This window comes from Cebus imitator, unplaced genomic scaffold (genome assembly GCF_001604975.1).
Source record: "Cebus imitator isolate Cc_AM_T3 unplaced genomic scaffold, Cebus_imitator-1.0 Scaffold102, whole genome shotgun sequence".
Classification (NCBI taxonomy): domain Eukaryota; kingdom Metazoa; phylum Chordata; class Mammalia; order Primates; family Cebidae; genus Cebus; species Cebus imitator.
In genome coordinates this window covers 1,108,775-1,129,844 of record NW_016107417.1, presented here as the reverse complement: position 1 = coordinate 1,129,844, position 21,070 = coordinate 1,108,775, and the positions used below count along the sequence as shown (strand labels likewise).

At 48.1% G+C, this 21,070-nt stretch overlaps 1 protein-coding gene and 1 long non-coding RNA gene across 2 annotated transcripts in view; one reads left to right on the top strand and one right to left on the bottom strand.

The window, feature by feature from the left end:
* The window catches only part of LOC119472467, a 31,470-nt gene extending 14,418 nt beyond the window's left edge, over positions 1–17,052 (top strand). Inside the window, exon 3 of the long non-coding RNA XR_005201612.1 lies at positions 16,938–17,052. This is a non-coding gene — a long non-coding RNA (uncharacterized LOC119472467). The remainder of the gene's footprint in view (positions 1–16,937) is intronic.
* POLD4 (DNA polymerase delta 4, accessory subunit) lies at positions 16,145–17,957 on the bottom strand. Its single transcript, XM_017537383.2, has 4 exons — positions 17,637–17,957; positions 17,312–17,401; positions 17,011–17,122; positions 16,145–16,611 (listed from the first exon to the last, which is right to left on the bottom strand). Exons 1-4 carry the CDS (start codon positions 17,731–17,733, stop codon positions 16,587–16,589), a joined length of 324 nt encoding a protein of 107 aa, XP_017392872.1. The 5' UTR covers positions 17,734–17,957; the 3' UTR covers positions 16,145–16,586.
* Positions 17,958–21,070: the final 3,113 nt, after the last annotated feature.

The window sequence follows — 21,070 nt, the reverse complement described above, 5'->3', positions numbered from 1 at the left end:
AAAAAAAAAAAAAAAAAAAAAAAGAATTGAGGAGAAAAGGTATCTGCCTGAACTTTAATGTAGAAGAAAACAGAAAACCACAAAAGACCTTTATTAGTAAGAAAGAGAAGTGAGCAGTAGGATTTAAGGCAAGAAGAGATAGACCAACTCTCCTGTTTTGTGCAAATGCAGTCAGGTTTATAATAAAGGCTGCCCTTATCTATAAATCTGCTAACCCTCAAGCTGAAGGGAAAAGAGAAACACCAGCTGCCAATCTTTTGGTTGTGTAACAAGAAAGCCTAGACAATGAGAACCCTTTTTCTGGATTGATTCCATTGATACTTTGTCCCTGAAGTCAGGATGTACCTTGACAGTAAGAGATTGCCTTTTTTTGTTCTTGTTTTTTGAGATGGAATCTTGCTCTGTCACTCAGGCTGGAGTGCAGTGGTGTGATCTTAGCTCACTACAGCCTCCACCTACTGGGTTCAAGTGATTTTCCTGCCTCAGCCTCCTGAGTAGCTGGAATTACAGGTGTCTGCCACCACTCTTGGCTGATTTTTGTATTTTTAGTAGAAACAGGGTTTCACCATGTTGGCTAGGCTGGTCTGGACCCCTGATCTCAAGTGATCCACCCGCCTCGGCCTCCCAAAGTGCTGGGATTACAGGTGTGAGCCACCACACCTGGCCTGGGATTGCCTTTTAAAATTCTCTTGTTATTGGACAATGCCTTTGGCCTTGAACCCCATCAGTTCAGTACTGAAGGTGTCAAAGTGGTCTACTTGTTTCCAAGCACATTGTCTCTAATTCAGCCTCTAGATTGAGGGATCATAAGGACATTAAAGGCTCATTACACATACAGATAGCACTCTATTGAAAGGACTGTCAACTCTACAGAAGAGAACCCTGATAGAACATCGTGAAAGTCTGGAAGGATTATGCCATTGAAGATGCCATCATTGTTATGGAAAAAGCCTTGAAAGCCATCAAGCCTGAAACAATAAATTCTTACCGGAGAATACTGTGTCCAGATGTCATGCACGATTGCACAGGATTTATGATAAAGCCAAGCTAGGAAATCATGAAAAAGATTGTGAATATGGCAAAAAAGATGGGGATGAAGGGTTTGATAGGGATCTCAGAGAAATTTAAGAGCTTAATAGACACCACACCAGACCAGTTAACAGAAGATGACTTGATAGAGATGAGTGCTTCTGAACCCCTGCCAGATAAAGATATAGAAGGAGCAGTGGCAGAAAGTAAATGAACTGAGACAGTCTAGAAGGAGGATTCTGATTATTCAAGACCACTTTTGACATTTTTTTATGACATGGACCCTTCTGTGATGCAGGCACTGAAACTAAAGCAAATAGCAGAAGAAGGATTAATACTATATAGCAGGCAGGGGTCCCCAACCCCCAGGCCATCGGAACCAGGCCATACAGCAGGAGGTGAGTTATGGGTGAGCAAGTGAACACAAGCTTCATCTGCATCCACACCTGCTCCCCATCGCTTGCATTACTGCATAAGCACCACCTCTTGTCAGCTCATAGGAGAGCGAACCCCATTGTGAACTGCGCATGTGAGGGATCTAGGTTGCCAGCTCCTTATGGGAATCTAATGCCTGAATCTGTCACTGTCTTCTATCACCCCAGAAGGGACCGTCTAGTTGCAAGAAAAGCTCAGGGCTCCCATTGATTCCACATTATGTTGAGCTGTATAATTATTTCATTATATATTACAATGTAATAATAATAGAAATAAAGCACACAATACATATAAAGTGCTTGAACCATCCTGAAACCACTGCCTTAACCCCTTCTATGGGAAAAAAGTCTTCCATAAAACCAGTCCCTGGTGCCAAAAACATTGGGACTGCTGCTATTTAGAAACATTTTTAGAGAAATAGAAGTTACAATGTATTTCCGTAAAGTTACACCAGAGTGTGCCTGCCTCTCCTGCCTCTGCTTCCACCTCTTTTGCCTCTGCTGCCCCTGAGATAGCAAGACCAACCATTCCTCTTCCTCTTCCTCAGCCTACTCAACGTGAAGGCGATGAAGATAAAGACCTTTATGATGATCCACTTCCATTTAATGAGTAGTAAATATGCTTCCTCTTATGATTTTTTTCTTTTCTTTTTTTGAGACAAGGTTTCACTCTCACCCAGGCTGCAGCATAGAAACCTTTTTTTGAGACAAGGTTTCACTCTCACCCAGGCTAGTACAATCTCAGCTCACTGCACCTCAGCCTCCTGGGCTCCCAGGCTCAAAGGATCTAACCTCAAAACCCCATCTCCAGCTGGGCCTGGAGGTTCATACCTATAATCCCAGCATATTTGGGAGATGTGCTGGGATTTTGGGAGGCTGAGATGGTTGGATTACCTGAGGTCAGGAGTTTGAGACCAGCCTGGCCAACACAGTGAAACCCCATCTGTACTAAAACTACAAAAATTAGCTGGGCTTGGTTGCATTCGCCTGTAATTTCAGCTATTGGGGAGACTGAGGCAGGAGAATTGCTTGAACCCTGAAGGCAGAGGTTGTAGTGAGCCAAGATCATGCCACTGCACTTTAGTCTGGGCCACAGAGCAAGACCCTGTCTAAAAAAAAAAAAAATAGTAATTAATTTAAAAACAAAAACCTGTCTCTACAAAAAATATGAAAAGTCTTTCCAGGCATGGTGGCTCACGCCTATAATCCCAGCACTTTGGGAGGCCTAGGCTTGTGGATCATCTGAGGTTGGGAGTTCAAGACCAGCCTGACCTAACATGGAGAAACCCTGTCTCTATTTAAAGAATACAAAATTAGCTGGGTACAGTGGTGCATGCCTGTAATCCCAGCTATTTGGGAAGCTGAAGCAGGAAAATGGCTTGAACCTGGTAGGCGGAAGTTACAGTGAGTTGAGATCATGCCATTGCATGCCAGCCTGGGCAACAAGAGCAAAACTGTGTCTCAAAAAGAAAAGAAAAGAGAAGAAAAATCAGCTGGGCACAGTGACAATTTGGGAGGCCAAGGTGGGTGGATCACTTGAGGCCAGGAGTTCGAGACCACCCTTGCCAACATGGTGAAACCCCGTGTCTAGTAAGAATACAAAAAAAGGCTGGGTGTGGTGGCTCACGCCTGTAATCTCAGCACTTTGGGAGGCCGAGGCAGGCAGATCACTTGAGGTCAGGAGTTGAAAAACAGCCTGGCCAACAGAGTAAAACCCTGTCTCTACTAAAAATACAAAATAATTAGCCAGGCGTGGTGGCGGGCACCCTGAAATCCCAGCTACTCGTGAGGCTGAGGCAGGAGAATCACATGAACCTGGGAGGTGGAGGTTGCAGTAAACCAAGATCGCACCGCAGCATGCCAGCCTGTGCAATAGAACAAGACTTCGTCTCAAAAAAAAAAAAAAAAAAAAAAATTAGCTGAGCATGGTGGGTGCCTGTAGTCCAAGCTACTTGGGAGACAGGGATTGCTTGAGCCTGGGAGGTGGAGGTTGCAGTGAGCCAAGATCTCACCACTGCGCTCCAGCCTGGGCAATAGAGCCAGACCTTGTCTCAGTCAATCAATCAATGTAACCAACAAATATACAATTATCAGAGATTTGAAACCCTTCTATTGGTAATTGATAGAACAACTAGACAAAAAAGCTGCTGGATATAAAAAACCTGACCAATATTATCAACCAACTTGATATAGTTGACATTCAAGAAACTCCACCAAATAACTGCAGAATATACATTTTTTTCAAGCACACATAGAACATTACCCAAGCTAGATTATATCTGGGCCATAAGGTAAGTCTCAATATATTTCTAAAGATTAAAATCTATTGCTTGAGGCCTGGAATTTGAGACTAGCCTGGGCAACATATTACATAGATAGACCCCCATCTCCATAAAAAGTAAAAATTTGGCTGGGCATGATGGCTCATGCCTGTAATCCCAGCACTTTGGGAGGCCAAGACGGGCAGATCACCTGAGGTCAGGAGTTTGAGGCAAGCCTGACCAACATGGAGAAACCCCATCTCTACTAAAAATACAAAATTAGTTGGGTGTGGTGGCACTTGTCTGTAATCCCAGCTACTCAGGAGTCTGAGGCAGGAGAATGGCTTAACCCTGGAAAGCGGAGGTTGTGGTGAACTGCGATCGCACCACTGCATTCCAGCCTGGGCAACAAGAGCAAAAAACTCCATCTCAAAAAAAAAAAAAAAAAGTGAAAATCTTAGCTGAGCGTGGTAGCATGTGCCTATAGTCCCAGTTACTTGGGAGGCTGAAGTGGAAGATTATTTGAGCCCAAGGACTTGGAGGCTGCAGTGAGTATGACTGTGCCACTGCACTCCAGCCTGGTTGAAGAGTGAGACCCTGTCTCTAAAGAAAAAAAAAAAGGGCCAGGCGAAGTGGCTCACACCTGTAATCCCAGCACTTTGGGAGGCTCAGGCAGGTGGATCACCTGAGGTCAGGAGTTCAAGACCAGCCTGATCAACATGGTGAAACCCTATCTCTATTAAATGTACAAAAATTAGCTGGGTGTGGTGGTGGGTTCTTGTAATCTCAGCTACTCAGGAGTCTGAGGCAGGAGAATCACTTGAACCCAGGAGAGGGAGGTTGCAGTGAGCTGAGATTATGCCACTATGCTCCAGCCTAGGCAACAGAGCGAAACTCCTCAAAAACAAAAACAAAAACAAAACAACCTCACAGAATATATACTCTGATCATCTGATCACAACGAAATTAAATTAGAACAAATAACAGTAACATATCTAGAAAATCCCCAAATGTTTAGAAATTAAATAATATATTTCTAAAGAATATATTTTTAGGCCCCTTATGGTGGCTCACACCTGTAATCCCAGCTCTTTGGGAGGCCGAGGAGGGAGGATCGCTTAAGGCCAGGAGTTTGAGACCAGCCTTGGCAACATAGCAAGACTGTCTCTACAAATAATAAAGAAAACCAGGCATGGTGGCACATGCCTGTAATTTCAGCTACTCAAGAGGCTGAGGTGGGAGAATTGTGTGAGCCCAGGAGGCAAAGGCTGCAGTGAGCTGTGATTGTGGCACTACACTCCGACTTGGGTGACAGTGCAAGACCCTGTCTCATATGTACACAGAAGTATTTCTGTGTAATTAATGAGTCAAAGAAGAAAACACAAATGAAATGAGAAAATTTTTCAAACTGAAGCATAATGAAAGCATAGAATATCAAAATGTGTGTGGTGCAGCTAAAGAAGTACTTAAAGGAAAGCTTATAATTTAAAATCCCTGTAAGAGAAAAGAGGAAGGTGTCGGGGGGACAGAGTGAGACTCTGAGTGCAGTGGTGCGATCTCAGCTCACTGCAACCTCTGACACCCAGATTCAAGTGATTCTCATGCCTCAAACTCCTGGCTTCAACTGATCCACCTCACTTCAGCTTCCCAAAGTGCTGGGATTACAGGCATGAGGCATTGTGCCTGGTGGAAATATTTAAATTAATAATTCTATGTTTCTAGCTTAAGAAGCTATAAAAAGGCCTGGCGTGGTGACTCATGCCTGTAATCCCAGCATTTTGGGAGGCCGAGGCGGGCAGATCACCTGAAGTCAGGAATTTGAGACCAGCCTGACTGACATGGAAAAACCATGTCTCTACTAAAAATACAAAATTAGCTGGGCATGGTGGCGCATGCCTGTAATCTCAGCTACTTGGGAGGCTGAGGCAGGAGAATCGCTTGAACCCAGGAGGCAGAGGTTGCAGTGAGCCAAGATTGTGCCATTGTACCCCAGCCTGGGCAACAAGAGTGAAACTTTGTCTCAAAAAAAAAAAAAAAGTTTGGCAGTTTCTCAAAAAGTCAAATTACCATATCACCCAGCAATTCTACTCCCTGGCATATACCCAGGAGAATTGAAAACATGTTCGTACAAAAATTTGTACATGAATGTTCATAGCAGTGTTACCAAAAACGTAGAAGCAATCCAACTGTCCATTGACAGATGAATGGATAAACAAATATGTGGTATATTCCTATAATGGAATATTATTCAGCAATAGAAAGGAATGAAGTAGTTATATGCTACAAGATGGATAAACCTTGAAAACCTTATGCTAAGTGAAGGAAAGCAGACATAAAATGATCCCATTTATATGAAATTTACAGGGCTGAGTATGGTGGCTCATGCCTGTAATCTCAGCACTTTGGGAGACTGAAGGGGAGGGATTGCTTGAGCCCAGGAGATCAGCATGGGCAACATAATGAGATCCTCTGTACAAAAAATAGAAAATTAGCCAGGCGTGGTGACATACACCTGTAATCTTGAGGCAGATCCTTTGAGCCAGGAGGCCAAGACTGCAGTGAGCTGTGATTGCACTACTGCACTCCAGCTTAGGCAACAAAGTGAGATCCTGCCTCAAAAAAAAAAAAAAAAAAAATTATGTCTGGGCATGGTGGCTCACGCCTGTACTCCTAGCTCTTTGAGAGACCGAGGTGGATGGATCACCTGAGGTCAGGAGTTTGAGACCATCCTGGCTAAAACAGTGAAACCCTGTCTGTACTAAAAATACAAAAAATTAGCCAGGTTTGGTGACACACGCCTGTAGTCCCAGCTACTCAGGAGGCTGAGACAGGAGAATTGCTTGAACCTGGGAGGCGGAGGTTGCAGTGACCCGAGATCAAGTCACTGCACTCCAGCCTGGGTGACAGAGCGAGACTCCATCTCAAAAAAAAAAATGTAAAAAATTAATTATAAGGTCAGGCGTGGTGGCCCATGCCTGTAATCTCAGCACTTTGAGAGGCCAAGGCAGGTGGATAACCTGAGGTCGGGAGTTCGAGACCAGCCTGGCCTACATGGTGAAACCCCATCTCTACTAAAAATACAAAAAATTAGCCAGGTGTGGTGGCGGGTGACCCAAGATCGTGCCACTGCACTGCAGCCTAGGCAACAGGAGTGAAACTCTGTCTCAAAAAAAAAATTAATTATAAAAATGAAAATTTCAGAATTGACAAATCCATATAGACAGAAAGTAGATTAGTAGTTGCCAGGGAAGAATTGGAACTGACTGCCAGTGAGCACAGGGTTTCTTTCTAGGATGATGAAGATGTTACACAATTAGATGGTGGTAGTGGTTGCACAACATAGTGAATATACTAAAAAAATCCACTGAATTTTACACTTTAAAATGGTGAATTTTGGAGGCTGGGCACGGTGGCTCATGCCTATAGTCCCAGCACTTTGGGAAGCCAGGGCGGCCGGATGGCTTGAGTTCAGGAGTTGGAGACCAGCTTAGCCAGCATAGCAAAGTCCCATCTCTACAAAAAATACAAAAATTAGCCTGGCGTGGTCATGCATGCCTGTAGTCCCAGCTACTTGGGAAGCTGAGGCTGGAGAATTGCTTGAGCCTGAGAGGTCAAGGCTGCAGTGAGCCGCAGTCCTGCGACTGCTCTCCAGCTCATGTGACAGAGCAAGACCCTGTCTCAAAGAAAAATTAGGCTGGCTGCAGGGGCTCACGCCTGTAATCCCAACACTTTGGGAGGCCAAGGTGGGTGGATCACGAGGTTGGGCATTCAAGACCAGCCTGGGCAACATAGTGAAACCCCATATCTACTAAAAATACAAAAAATTAGTCGGGTGTGGTGGTGGGCACCTGTAGTCCCAGCTACTCAGGAGGCTGAAGCAGGAGAATCACTTGAACCCAGGAGGTGGAGGTTGCAGTGAGCCAAGATCGTGCCATTGCACTCCAGCCTGGGTAACAAGAGTGAAACTCTGTCTAAAATAAATAAATAAATAAAATAAAATAAAATAAAATGATGAATTTTATGTTATGTGTAGTATAGCTCAAAAAAAAAAAGAAAAAAAAAAAAAAAACTGAGCACCGTGCCATGCACCTGTAGTCCCAGCTACCCAGGAGGCTGAGGTGGAAGGATTGCTTGAGCACAGGAGTTCGAGACCACCCTGGGTGACAAGTGAGACCCTGTCAAAAAGAAGAATAAGATATATATATATATATATAATTTTTTTTTTCTGAAACGGAGTTTCGCTCTTGCTGCCCAGGCTGGGGTGCAATGTCATGATTTTGGCTCACTGCAACCTCTGCCTCCTGGTCTCAAGTGATTCTCCTGCATCAGCCTCCTGAGTAGCTGGGATTACAGGCATATGCCACCACACCTGGCTAATTTTTTATATTTTCAGTAGAGATGGGGTTTCTTCATGTTGGTCATGCTGGTCTTGAACTCCACCTACCTTGGCCTCCCAAAATGCTGGGATTACAAGCATAAGCCACTGCACCCAGCCAAGAAAATATTGACTAACTGATTGAGACAGGGTCTCAACGTCACCCAGGCTAGAGTGCAGTGGCACAATCTCAGCTCATTGCAACCTCTGCCTCTGGGTTCAAGTGATTCTCATGCCTTAGCCTCCCGAGTAGCTGGGATTATAGGCATATGCTACAATACCACCCGGCTGGGTTTTTTGTTTTTTTTTTTGTATTTTTAGTAGAGGCGAGGTTTCACCATGTTGGCCAGGCTGGTCTCAAACTCCTGATCTCAAGTGCTCTGCCTGCCTCAGCCTCCCAAAGTGCTGGGATTACATGTGTGAGCCACCACACTGGCATAAGAAAAAGAAAATAAAATAAGCTAGAAAAAGAACAAGTTAAGTCCAAAGGTAGGAAATAATGAAGAGCAGAAGTTAATGAAATAGAAAATACACAGAGGTTGGGAATAGTGGCTTACGCCTGTAATTCCAGTTCTCTGAGAGGCCAAGGCAGGAGGATCGCCTGAGCCCAAAAGTTCAAGACTAGCCTGGCATAGTGAGATGCCATCTCTACAAAAACTAAATTTAAAAAATTAGCTGAGCGTGATGGGGCAGGCCTGTCGTCACAGCTACTTGGGAGGCTGAGGTGGGAGGAAGCTTTGAGCCTAGGAGAGAGAGGCTGCAGTGATCCATGATTGCACCACTGCACTCCAGCTTGGATGACAGAATAACATCCTGTCAAAAAAGAGAAAATACACACACACACACACACACACACACACACACACACACACACAGAGAGAGAGAGAGAGAGAGAGAGAGAGAGAAAGAGAGAGAGAGAAATAGCAAAGCCAAAAGTTTATTCTTTGAAAAAAAAATAAAATTTATAAAACCATATCAAGACTGATTAAAAAAAAAAATACAGGCCAGTCATGGTGGCTCATGCCTGTATTCCAAACACTTTGAGAGATCAAGGCTGGTGGATCACTTGAGGCCAGGAGTTCAAAACTAGCCTGACCAACATGGTGAAACCCTGTCTCTACTAAAAGTACAAAAAATTGCCAGGCATGGTGGCTTGCACCTGTAATCCCAGCTACTCAGGAGGCTGAGGCACAAGAATCACTTGAACTTGGGAGGTGGAGGCTGCAGTGAGCTGAGATCGTGCCACTGTACTCCAGGGCAACAGATTGAGATCTTGTCTCAAAAAAACAAGCATACAAACAAAAACCAAATTACCAATTATTAGTAATGAAAGAGTAGATGTCAGTTTAGAATGTTGTTAAGATGATAAAAAGGAATATTGTGAACAACTTTATGGAAATAAATGTGACAACTTGAATGAAATAACCCTTTTTTGAAATTTATTATTTATTATTTATTTTTGAGACAGGGTCTCACTCTCTTGCCCAAGCTGGAGTGCAGTGGCAGCCATGGCTCACTGCGGCCTCCACCTCTGGGGCTCAGGTGATTCTCCCACCCCAGCCTCAGAAGTAGCTGGGACTAGAGGTGGGTGCCACCATGCCTTGCTAACTTTTTGTACTTCTTTGTAGAGACAGGGTTTTACCATGCTTTGTAGGTTGGCCTCGAACTCCTGAGCTCAAGCAATCCACTTGCCTTAGCCTCTCAAAGTGCTGGGATTATAGGTGTAAACCACTGTGCCTGGCCAGAATCTTTTAAAAACCACTAGAATAAAGTGGATTTACCAAGGTAACAGAATACAAAGTGAATATACAAAAATGATTTGTATTTCTGTGTTCTAGCAACAATGGAAAAATGAAAAAAAAATTTAAATCCACTTATAATAGAATAAAACATTAGGAATAAATTTAGCCAAAGATAAGCAAGACTTCTACACTTAAAACTAGGCTGGGTACAGTGGCATATGACTACAGTCCCAGCACTTTGGGAGGCTGAGGCAGGAGGATCACATGAATACAGGAGTTCCAGACCACAGACCAGCCTGGGTGACATAGTGAGACCCTGTCTACAAACAAGACAAAAAAATACCAGTTTTTAAAAACTGACTAACTCTATTTGATTTCAAGATTTATTGCGAAGCTACACAAATCAGGACAGTGTGATGTTGAGATAAACATATCAATGTGAAAGAATGGAGAGGATAGCAGTAGTCCCAAACTTATATGGCCAAATTATTTTTGATGACATTGCCAAGGTAATTAAGTGGGTAAAATGTCTTTGAATGAATGAGGCTGAAACTGTATATCCACATTAAAAGAAAAAAAAGAAAAAAACTGTATATCCACATTAAAAAGAAAAAAATCTTTTTGAAACTTGAACTCTAAATGAAATAGAAAATACACAAAAAAGTGGAGAAAATTAGCAAAGCCAAAAGTTGGTTTCTTGAACTAAATTAATAAAATGAATGAGTCCCTAGTAAGACTAAGAAATAAGGAGAGAAAATACAAATCACCAGTTATCAGGAATGAAACAGTGAAAATTAATTCAAAATAGATTTTAAACCTTTAGGTTTAAAAGCTAAAACAATGAAATATCTGGATAAAAATAGAAAGTATTTGTTACTTTGAGGTAGCTAAACATTTCTTAGGACATAAAAAGAGTAATAATTTTGAGAATCTCTTGAGTCCCAGAGGTGGCGGTAACCCAAATTGGCCTCAAGCTGGCACTGTTGTAGTTTTCTTCTGTTTCCAGACCAATTCAGAAACCTGCTCCTTTCCCATGTTGACTTTAGTTTCTTGGTAAATTAGCTCCTTAAAACCTTCAAGCTACTAGTGACTTTGTCTGAGGGTGGATAAATGTTGCCACACCTGAGTCAATAAAGAATGAATCAGTGTAGCCTTCATGGAGGGGTGTGGTACTGGTAGTTACCGTGACAGCCGGAGACACCAGAGAGAACTACGAAATGGGAATAGAGGGAAGCAGGCAGTGTAGGAATGGAGTGAGGGCATGTCCCCTCCATGCTTCCTGACAGCATCTTCCTTGATGTCTCTGCAGCACCACACCAGTGGCCTCTATGACACTGCTCTGCCTTGGTTCTCCTGCCCTCTCAGCACTCTCCCCTCTGGTTTGCTGGATCTTCTTCCACTATTTTCTGGAGAAATTGTCCCAGTGCCATGCTTGGTCTTCTCTTTGCCTGTGTCTCTTTAATCTCTCATCCGTGCGCATAGGTCAGTTCTGTGCAAGTGATTTCCTTGTCCCCTGGATACTGCCCCTCCCCTTACCTCTCTGCTGGACTTGACCTCTCTTTCCATTTCCTACCATATGTTTCCATTTGGGTGTCCTGTCGTCATCTCAAACCAAACATGTAGAGAATTAAGCCTGTCTTCCCCCTCCCAGTTTCCATTTTTCTTCCCATGGCATCAGCGTTCTCTCACCCACCCAAACTCAAAACCTGAGTCATATTTGACACCTCCTCCCCATTCTTCCCTTCCCAAATGCAAGTTTTGCCAGCTTCCTTTGCAACATCTCTTATAGTTCTTTGTCCTTTCTATTCTGTCTGCTAATCTAGCATCTCAGTACCCCATGTCTTGAATATTTAATAGCTTCTTGCTTGGTCACCTTTCCTGCTGTTTCTTCTCCATCTAGTCTCTCTCATACCTAGCTAGACATAATTTCCAGGATGATTACTGCTACCTCTCTCCTGCTCAGAAACCTTCAGGTGCTCTCATCACTATATATGAAGTCCAGACTCCTTAGCCTCAGGCCCAAGAGCCTTTTTTTTTTTTTTTTTGGCCGCAGCCTGCCTCACTTAATCCTACATGATTAAGAATACAGGGACTCTAGGATCACACTCTAACTCTGACTCTTATATGCTGTGTGACCTTGTGACCTGGGCAGCTACTTAACTGGTCTGTGCTGGAGTTTCCTCTTTAAGTGTTTTTTTTTTTTTTAAGAGACGGGTTCACCATGTTGGCCAGGCTGGTTTTGAACTCCTGACCTCAAGTGATCCACCTGCCTTGGCCTCCCAAAGTGCTAGGATTACAGGTGTGAGTCACCACGCCTGGCCTTTAAAAAAATTTTTTTTTGCGATGGAGTCTCACTCTGTTACCCAGGCTGGACTACAGTGGCATGATCTCTGCTCACTGCAACCTGTGCCTTCCGGGATCAAGCGATTCTCCTGCCTCAGCCTCCTGAGTAGCTGAGATTACAGGTGCGTGCCACCACACCCAGCTTATTTTTGTATTTTTAGTAGAGACAGAGTTTCACCAGCATGGTGAGCTGAGATCGCACCACTGCACTCCAGCCTGGGTAACAGAGCAAGACTTTGTCTCAAAAAAAAAAAAAAAAAGTTCTATACTCATTTCTAGGGTTTTGGTGACCCAGTAAGCACTTAAATGCTATTTTTTTCTGATTTTATGTGCAAACCTCTGTGGTTTTCACAGAGGGAGTGGTATATATTTCACAGCTCTGCATACCTAGCACGTGGCACACACATCATTCCCTCCTGCTTGCCTTTGTTCAGCCCATTCCCTCAGTCTGGAACACTGTTCTCTGACTGGGTGTGGCAGTTCACCCCTGTCATCCCAGCACTTTAGGAAGCCAAGGCAGAAGGATTGCTTGGCCTCAGGGGTTTGAGACCAGCCTGGGCAACATAGTGAGACTATCTCTAAAAACAGAAAAAAAATATTTTTGATTAGCTGTGAATGACATGTGCCTGTAGTCCCAGCTGCTTGGTAGACCAAGGCAGGAGGATGGCTTGAGCCTGGGAGTTTGAGGCTGCAGTGAGCCATGATTGCACCACTCTCTCTCTCTCTCTTCTCTCTCTCCCCCGGTGTGTGTGGTGTGTGTGTGTGTGTGTGTGTGTGCGCGCACGCATGCGTGTGCGTGTGTGTGTGTGTGTGTGTGTTTGCTTTTTGTATTTCTGAAGTGCTCTTCAAACTGAATGAGGTGGTAGCTGTTTCAGGGGTACTTGAAAGCAGCCATAGACCACACATGGCGCATCTTCCTGGAGACTTCATTTACTTAATTATAAATAATTTCACCTACATTTATGTTAATACAACTACTCCAAGCCGGACGCGATGGCTCACGCCTATAATTGCAGCACTTTGGGAGGCTGGGGCGGGTGAATTACTTGAGGTCAGGAGTTTGAGACCAGCCTGGCCAACATGATGAAACCCCATCTCTACCAAAAATACAAAAATTAGCCAGGCGTGGTAGTGGGTACCTGTAATCCCAGCTGAGGCATGAGAATTGCTTTAACCCAGGAGGCAGAGGTTGCAGTGAGCCACGGTCATGCCACTGCACTCCAGCCTGGGTGACAGAGCAAGACTCTGTCAAAAAGGAAGTACAACTACTCCAGACATACAGAGTAGAATGCAAAATTGGTGAAAGAAACCACTAAGAACATTCCCCATGGCACTGTCCCCTGCAGTGGAAAGGTGGGAAGGCGAGAAGCAGGGACCCCTGATTAGAAGGGGCTAGGTGCAGATGAGGTACGGCAGGGGTGATATCAATGCAGTTGGGGGGAGGTGGCAGTCCTTGTCACCCGTGGTGCTCTCTTCTTTCTGAGAACTCAGACAATTGTCTCTGCCATTCCTAGGTTGCCTTGGGAAAGCACTCGTATTACATGGTTTTCTAACTTTCCACATGTGTAGTCCTTATCTCCTCAAAAACATTCTTATCCTACAACATCTGGAGTGCAGGTGTGGGGTGAATTCAGGCCCTGGTGTTTGCTGATTGAGCAAGGCACTTTTCCTCTCAGCCTTGGTTTCCTTATCTGTAAAACATGATAATACTTCCCTAATGAGGTTGTTCTGAGGATTCAACTAGATAACATTTGTGCAGCATTTAGCACAGCAGATGGCATGGATAGGCACTTAGTAAACATCAGAGCCCTCCCAGCAGTGCCAGGTTCTTAGTAAACATCTGATTCTTGAATATTCCCATCCCCAAATTATCCCCCTACCTACAACTCCTCCCACATTCTCTGCCTCCCTTCCTGTCACAGTGCATGTGTCTACTGAAGGCCACCCTCTTCCCATGTCCTGGTTTCTGGCCCTCCTCACCGTCACAAAGACCTCACTCACACAACTGCCTCCTCATTTCCTGTAGCCTCAGGTTCCCTCCCTACTGGATCTCTCAGAGCACTTCATCTCTCTCTACTCACTCAGGGCATCTCATCCACTGTTGCAGCTTTCAAGGCCATCTAAAAGATTCCCAAGTTTGTATTTTAAATCTAGAATGCCTCAGAATCCGAGACTAACATATCCATTGCCTACATCTCATGTCCCCTTGGAAGTGGCACCGATACTTCGGCAAGTCTAAAATGGAGCTCCAGATTCCTGCCCCACCCTTCCCACAAGTTTTCCCATCTTAGTAATGAGACCTCTGTCCTTCCAGTCGCCCAAACGAAAACCTTTGGAGTTATCCTTGGCTCCTCCCTCTTAAATCTCACAGTCGACCAGTCAGCTATTCCTTCAAAATACAGAGAGCATCTGGCCACTTCTGAGCAGCCCACCTCCCCACACTGGGCCAGATCACCCTCATCTCTCGCGAGGCCGACTTCAGTAGCCTCCTGAGTGGTTTTCCTATCTCTGTTTTCCCCAACTCCACAATCTGTTTTCCACCAACAGAATAGTGTTTTTGAAACATAAGCTTGACTCTGTCATTTATTGGCTTCAAGCCTTCCAGTATCTTCCCCCTCACTCAGAATCAAATCCAGATTTCTTATCATGGCCTGCAAGGCCCTAGGGACCAGCCTGCTCCCTGTCTGCCTTCAATTGCCACTACCCTCCCTAGCTCCCTGGGCCCTGGCCTCACTGGCCTCCTCCAAAGCCTTTCCTGGAACAGGCTGGAAACACTCTTCCCTCCAAGAGCTTCTCCTTGTTGTTCCTTTTGTCTGGAACACTCAGGTGCAGACCTTGCTCCCTTCCTTCCTTCAGGTCTCTGCTCAAATGCCACCTTAGCAGAAGGCCTTCCCTGACCAGTCTCTACCATAGCACGCCTGGCATCCTCAGACCCTTTCTGATCCCAATTCTGATCTGGCTTACTACGGACGCTACCTGACATCATTAACTTATGTGTTTGCTTTTGTCCATCTCCTGACCATCAGTAACACTCCAAGGGGACCTTTGGTGCCTGGCACATAGTGAGTGCTCAGCAGCTGGGCGGGAAGTGTGGCATAGGCTGGAAGAGCTTAATGCAGTGGCCCCAAGTCATGCCCTGCCTTTTGCCTGCTGTGTACTTTTGGGCAACTTTACTTAGTTTCAGTTTCCCTCTCCGTAAAACCTATCTGGAAGGTTTTTTTTAGGAGGATTAGAGATAATACATTTAAAGTACCCGAGACACGATCAGTGCTCAGTAAGACAGGGGCTACAAAGGCTGCTTATCTGCTCTATAGGCCTGTTTCCAAGAAGTTACTAGTGCTGCCTCCATCTGCCCCCAGGATGGAGGGCTACAGTACTAGAAGCAGTTATTTACTCTCTGTGTCATCCCCTGACCGGGGTCCCCTGAGCATTGTTTCTGGCTCCAGCCAGTTCTCCTCCATCCCCCAGCACCATCAGTTTCTTACCAAAGTCCCTTAGATGATAGCCATGTCTGAGCAGGTCCAGCAAGTTGAGACCCTTCTCAGCCCTGCTTTGGATCAAGGTGGCCCCCGATGTGGGAAGCTGAGGTGCTTACTGGGAATGTATAGATATGTTTTGGCTTTATGAGCCATGGGCCCCATGGGTCCTTCTCTAGCAAAGCGTCCGTGTTCGTGAGGTGGGCGCCGCTTAGCAAGCCAGGTCTCTGGCCAGTCAGGGAGGTTTTCCCCAGCTGTTTGGGGAAGGTGAGTCAAGAGTAGTTTCCCTGTGGGCCACCAGGGGGCACCAGAGGTTGCTCGGCTCTTGCAAAGACTTGATCTGTCCCTTAAGGTATATGTCTCCTGCCTCTCAGGCCTAGGACTTTCTCGAAGGAAAAGCGATGTGGTGATGGCTCCACCGTCTCCTAAGTTGCTAGGGACTACGAGTCAAAGCAGGGCCACAGTAAAGGACTGAAGGTCAGGATTCCAGGCTCAGTGTTCTTTATTGATAAGCATTAGTGAACCCCTTGCCCTGGGAGCTCAGCCAGTCCTGCTCTCAGATTCCTAGCCTTAGGTGGGACAGCATCTTTGCCTCATGGATCAACTGTCCATGTCTGGCTGTGCCTAATTTGCCACACCATGGGTCAGGGAGGCAGGCAGCAGGTATTGGAAGGCAATGGCCAGGTCCTTTTCCCCAAGACTGCTCTCCATCTAGGACCGCTTTGCTTCAGCTGTGCTGGCTCTCCCAGGGGGCTCTGGAAGCCTGCAGGTTAGATGGAGGAGCTGAGCCTCGAACACCTTCAGGTTCCACCTGCCAAGGGTTCCTCCACAGCGGGGCTGAGCTGAGTAGGAGCAGTAGGCTCGCGCTTCTGTCCTGAGGTTCTTGGGTGGTGAGCAGGAGAGCCAAGGGCAGGAGGTCCTAGGCCTCATAGGGGATAGAGATGCCAGAGGCTGTGGAAGACGGGGTAGGAGGGAGGGATACCCCAGAGAGAGAGAGAGAGAGAGAGAAAGAGAGAGAGAGAACGAATGAGAATGAGAATCAGTTGAGTCCCTGGATTTGATTTCACCAGCTCATTCTTGGCCATGCCCATAGTCCTTGGGAAACCCCTCAGTTCTAAATAGATAGTTCCTTGGGTCCTGGGTGTGTATCTTTGCCCCCCACTAGCTCATACAGGTAAGAATTATTATAGCAACATGTCCTTCTGAGCCAGGCACCTTGTAGAACCTTCTTGCCTACTCAGCAAGGCCCTGCAACCCTGCATCCATTTTTCCCTCAGGTCAGGGCAACAGGATGGTGGTGCCTGGAGAAGGCCCTGGCTTCCCTGAAAGCCCTCCCGGCCTGTCTCTGACCTGCACTGGAAGCGGGGGTCTCCAGGGTGGGTCTTCAGCACCTGCCACACCTCTGGGGGAGGCTCCAAGCCCAGCTGCTTGGCCCGACACCAGCGCTGCAGCCGTGTGATCCCTGCCAGGGTGGGAAGAAGACTCTGGAGCCTCGTGGCAGGTGGGGTAGAGTCTGAGCTGGAGAATGTGTGTGTTGCAGGGGAGACCGTGCCCGAGGGTCACAGTCACACGGGCGCTTGGGTGGCTTCAGAGACGTGGGTGACGGGACCTGCTGGGAGAGGTGCCTCCGTGAAGCTGGGTGGGTTCTCACCGGTGCAGGGCCCATACTGCCAGGCCAGGTCAAACTGCCTCAGCAGCTGCAGCTCCGCCTCGTCCTCGTCGGGGGGCTGGGGCTCCTCCCCTGCAATGACAGCTGCTCCTCAGTGCGTGGCTGGCCTCAGTCTCCTGTCCCTCGCCTCCCAGCCGTGCCATGTTCCCAGCCTTCCTCACCACCCCTTTGCCTCTGCCGTCCCGCAGCTAGACCTGGTGTTGGGAGGGATGGACATGCCACCCTTCCCCTTCCATCTGCCCCCTCCACCCACGTCCTCTAGGCCCCTCCGTGTCCACTCCTCCTGCCTCCCTCACACCTCAGAGACCTAGCTCGGGTGCCAGCTCCCCCTTGCTGTGCCCAGCGGGCCCCTCCCTCCTCTTCACAACCGGGTAGGAGTCAGTGATGAGCCGCTTCCGGCCCATGGCGGCCACCCAAGCAGGCAGAGAAGGCGGCGACTGCGGGGAAGAGGAGAGACCGGCCAGTGGGCGCGAAAAAGACAGCTGCTGAGAGAGACAGACGGGGCCAGGCCAGCGGCGGGCAGACGAGATGACCCAGACAAGCCGAGAGAGGAAATCGCTGGGGTCCAGGGAGGGATACCTCCCCCACCCCCACAAGCACGCAAACAGCGAAGACTTCACCCAATGGCAGGCCGCCTCTGTGGGGCGGGACCCTGGCTCTAGCCAATGGCAGACAGTACAGGGTGAGGGGCGGGGCAGCGCCGCAGCTGCGGGTCATGGGAGGAGGGGCAGGCTCGGGTGGGGGACCTGTCAGGATGCCCCGACTTTACCACCTCCCCCGGCCCCCATTGGTCTGCTGTGGGTCCCGAGAGACTTGAAGAGAGTTATCCTCAGCCTCTCACTTCCCGTTTTCCCTTCCTAGGCAAATGTTCTTTTCAGCTTCGCTAATCCCCGTGGCCAGTTTGTAACTCCCCAGAGCCCAGCTGGAGCCTTCACTCGGTCCTTTGGCTCGCCCAGCGCTGTGGGGGCAGGTCTGGAGGTCTGAAGAGAGTTTGGGCTAATCCAGGCCCCTTCCCTGCTCCCACCCAACCCCCACCGGCCCCGGGAGACCTGGCTGAAGAATCCCAAGGGCTCTGAAACCTCCTTTCTCACAGTCTGTGCCCAAAGACGCTGCCCATTCTTAGTCCGCATAAGCGTTTGCCTTTTTGCCTCTCCTGGGGTCCCAAGTCCTCCGCGGCCCGCCCCATCACTCAGGAAGATTCCATACTGAGTAGGAAGGCAGAGCAAGGGTCTGCTCCCCCCATCACAATGTGTTTGGATGCCCAGTTAGTTCTTTGGCAAAATCTGCCCTGTCTCTCACAATCATGTGAGTCTGAGAATAAAATATTAACAATAAACCTAACACTCATATTGCACGTACCGTGTGCCAAGTTCTGTTCTAAGCACTTTCCCACATATTAACTCAATTAAAATAGATGTCACAAAGTTTTTGAAAGTAGGAAGTATAGCTAAATGATTATCACTGCTGATAGTCACAGGCATTGTAGGGCCCCAATCAAACTAGTTTCTCTTGTGCCCCAGGAGCTCACAGTCTTACAAGGCAGACGGATGCACGGTTGTAAAAGAGAGGCTATAATTCCTACCAGAAGAGGGAAAGGGTGGGTCAGAGATTGGTTAGGACTACAGGGATGATTAGCATTGGAAGGCCTCCTGGAGGAGGTGGACTGCTGTAAACAATGTCTCTCAATTCTCCACCCATGACCTTTGTCCCTTGGGCTCCTGTCATCACTGACTCACCCCTACTGTTGCCTCCCCCTCACCAACTTCCTGGCAGCAGGCAAAAGTACTGGCCAGTGGGAGTCTGGGAACCAGCACAGGGACCAGCCCAGCTCTAATCACTCTCCTGAGATCCCATCGGGTTCTTCCTTCAAGGGATACCGGGAGGGTGGGGCACAGACTCTTGGGCTGCTGACTGCTCAGAGGCCTCTCCCTCCTCCTTGCCCTGCTCTGGGGTCTGGGTGCTCTGCACTGGAAGAGGGCTAAGCCCCTGGTACAGGTGGGAACAAGAGGGGAGGCTGCTCTGGAGAGGAGATCACCAAAGAGGAGGCAGAGGAGCAGGCCATGTCTTCAGGGTCCACTTCCTGCCTGGCTCTCCCCATTGGTTTCCTGGAGGAGATTTGGTGGAGGAGAGATCTTGTGGGGGCACTGCATGGAGCTAGAGGGCCCTTTCTGCTGTCTTGTTTGGGCTGGGCCTGGTCTCATCCCCCCATCTGCCTTGTGGACTAAGTGCGGCCCACATTCAGGGAGACAGTGTCCCTGTGGAGTTGAGGATGGAAGCAGGGAGGCTCTCTCTACCAGGGCTTGGAAGGGCCTAGGTGCTGAGTCTGGGTCAGGCGCTGAGCACGCTAGGGAGGGATGGCGCCTATGCTCTTCAGGATTGACTACCCCCTCCCCAGAGGGCCTCAGCCAGAGCTCCTGGGCTGTTTCCAGAAGTGTGTGGCACCCACCTCCCTAGGCCACCAAGCCTGAGGGAATAGGGAGCCATGGGTGTGGCAGACCCCTCCTCATTCCTAGTCCCTCCCACCCCTGAAAGCTGATAGCCGTGAGGCCCTGCCACCGCCCAGGGAGCGTGAAATGGGATGTGCCCCCAGGCAGGCACAGAAGCTCCTACTGCCGCCTGGGCCTCTTGCCTTTTCTCCTTGGGCAGCCTCTCATATCCTGAGCTGCTGCTCTGTGGATGTTGGCTGGGCCATCTCCATCAGCTTCCCCAGCTTCGCCTGGCCCAGGCCCCCACCCAACCTGGATGATGTCTCCCTCAGGCTTCAGCTCCTCCCAGACCTGAGAAAAAGAGTCAAGAGTGGTCAGCTCAAGTGCAGGCACCCTATGCCTGGCTTTCGGGCTTGGTGTTGAGGGAACTCTCCACAGGCAGCATTGCCGTTCTCTCATAGATGGCAGTGAACTTGAGCCCCTAGGGAAGAGTTGGCACCCAGGGATTTTGGAACCATCCCTGTCCAACTGGCATCCCCTAACTCAGCACCTGGATGAGGCTGGAGCTTGGCCTGCCCATCCCCAGGTCTTTTCCTTCTTTGCTCTCCGACCCCTTCTACCTTCTGTACTTTCTTGCCAAAGCCCCTTCCCCTACTCAGGCAGTTTTCTGGTGTCATTCCCTAAACTGCTGTCCTGGAGCCTGTTCAGGCTTCAGGCTGGATGGTCAGGCCAGAGGTCTTGGTTGGGTGCTGAGTTCTCTCTCTCTGGGGGAGTGTCCTGAGACCCTTGTGTCAGCCCTGACACCCAGAGGCTGGTGATGAGACGAGTAGGAGTGGCCTTTGCACCTCAGCCTGGTAATAATACCCAAGGCCCTTGCTTCAGGGTCAAGGCCAGAGTCCTGGGGAGTCCAGGAGAGAAAAGAACTGAAAAAGGAACCCAGCACCTTCCCAGGGGCTGAGGCCCACGATGACTGCTCTCAAGGGAATAGGGATTAGGTCTGATTTATCTCAGACAATGTGGCAGGATGGGGGCCTCAGCACTGCACCTGAGCTCCCCACGAGCCCCTTCCCTTCCCCTAGCTCACCATGAGGTTTGTTGGGGAGAGCCAGGTGGAACTGGTTTGGTGGAGGCAGATGGAGAGATGGGAGCAGCTGTCTGGGGCCCAGTGGACTGTGGGGTGGATCCAGCTCTTCTTCCTTCTCCCTAGTGCCCTTCTTCCTCAGGCTTTCAGGCCCTGCCACCCATCCTGAGCTGGAAATCAGTCCCACTCAGGAGATTCCGGGCAGCCAGACTACCCCCCTGCCCCGGCCCCCAA

Excerpts from the sequence above, each read along its gene's own strand:
- POLD4 (XM_017537383.2), bottom strand. The coding sequence starts at position 17,733 with ATGGGCCGGAAGCGGCTCATCACTGACTCCTACCCGGTTGTGAAGAGG. Across the intron at positions 17,402-17,636 it reads GGAGCTGGCACCCGAGCTAG|GGGAGGAGCCCCAGCCCCCC; the intron begins GTCTCTGAGGTG and ends CTGTCATTGCAG. Across the intron at positions 17,123-17,311 it reads GCAGTATGGGCCCTGCACCG|GGATCACACGGCTGCAGCGC; the intron begins GTGAGAACCCAC and ends CCACCCTGGCAG.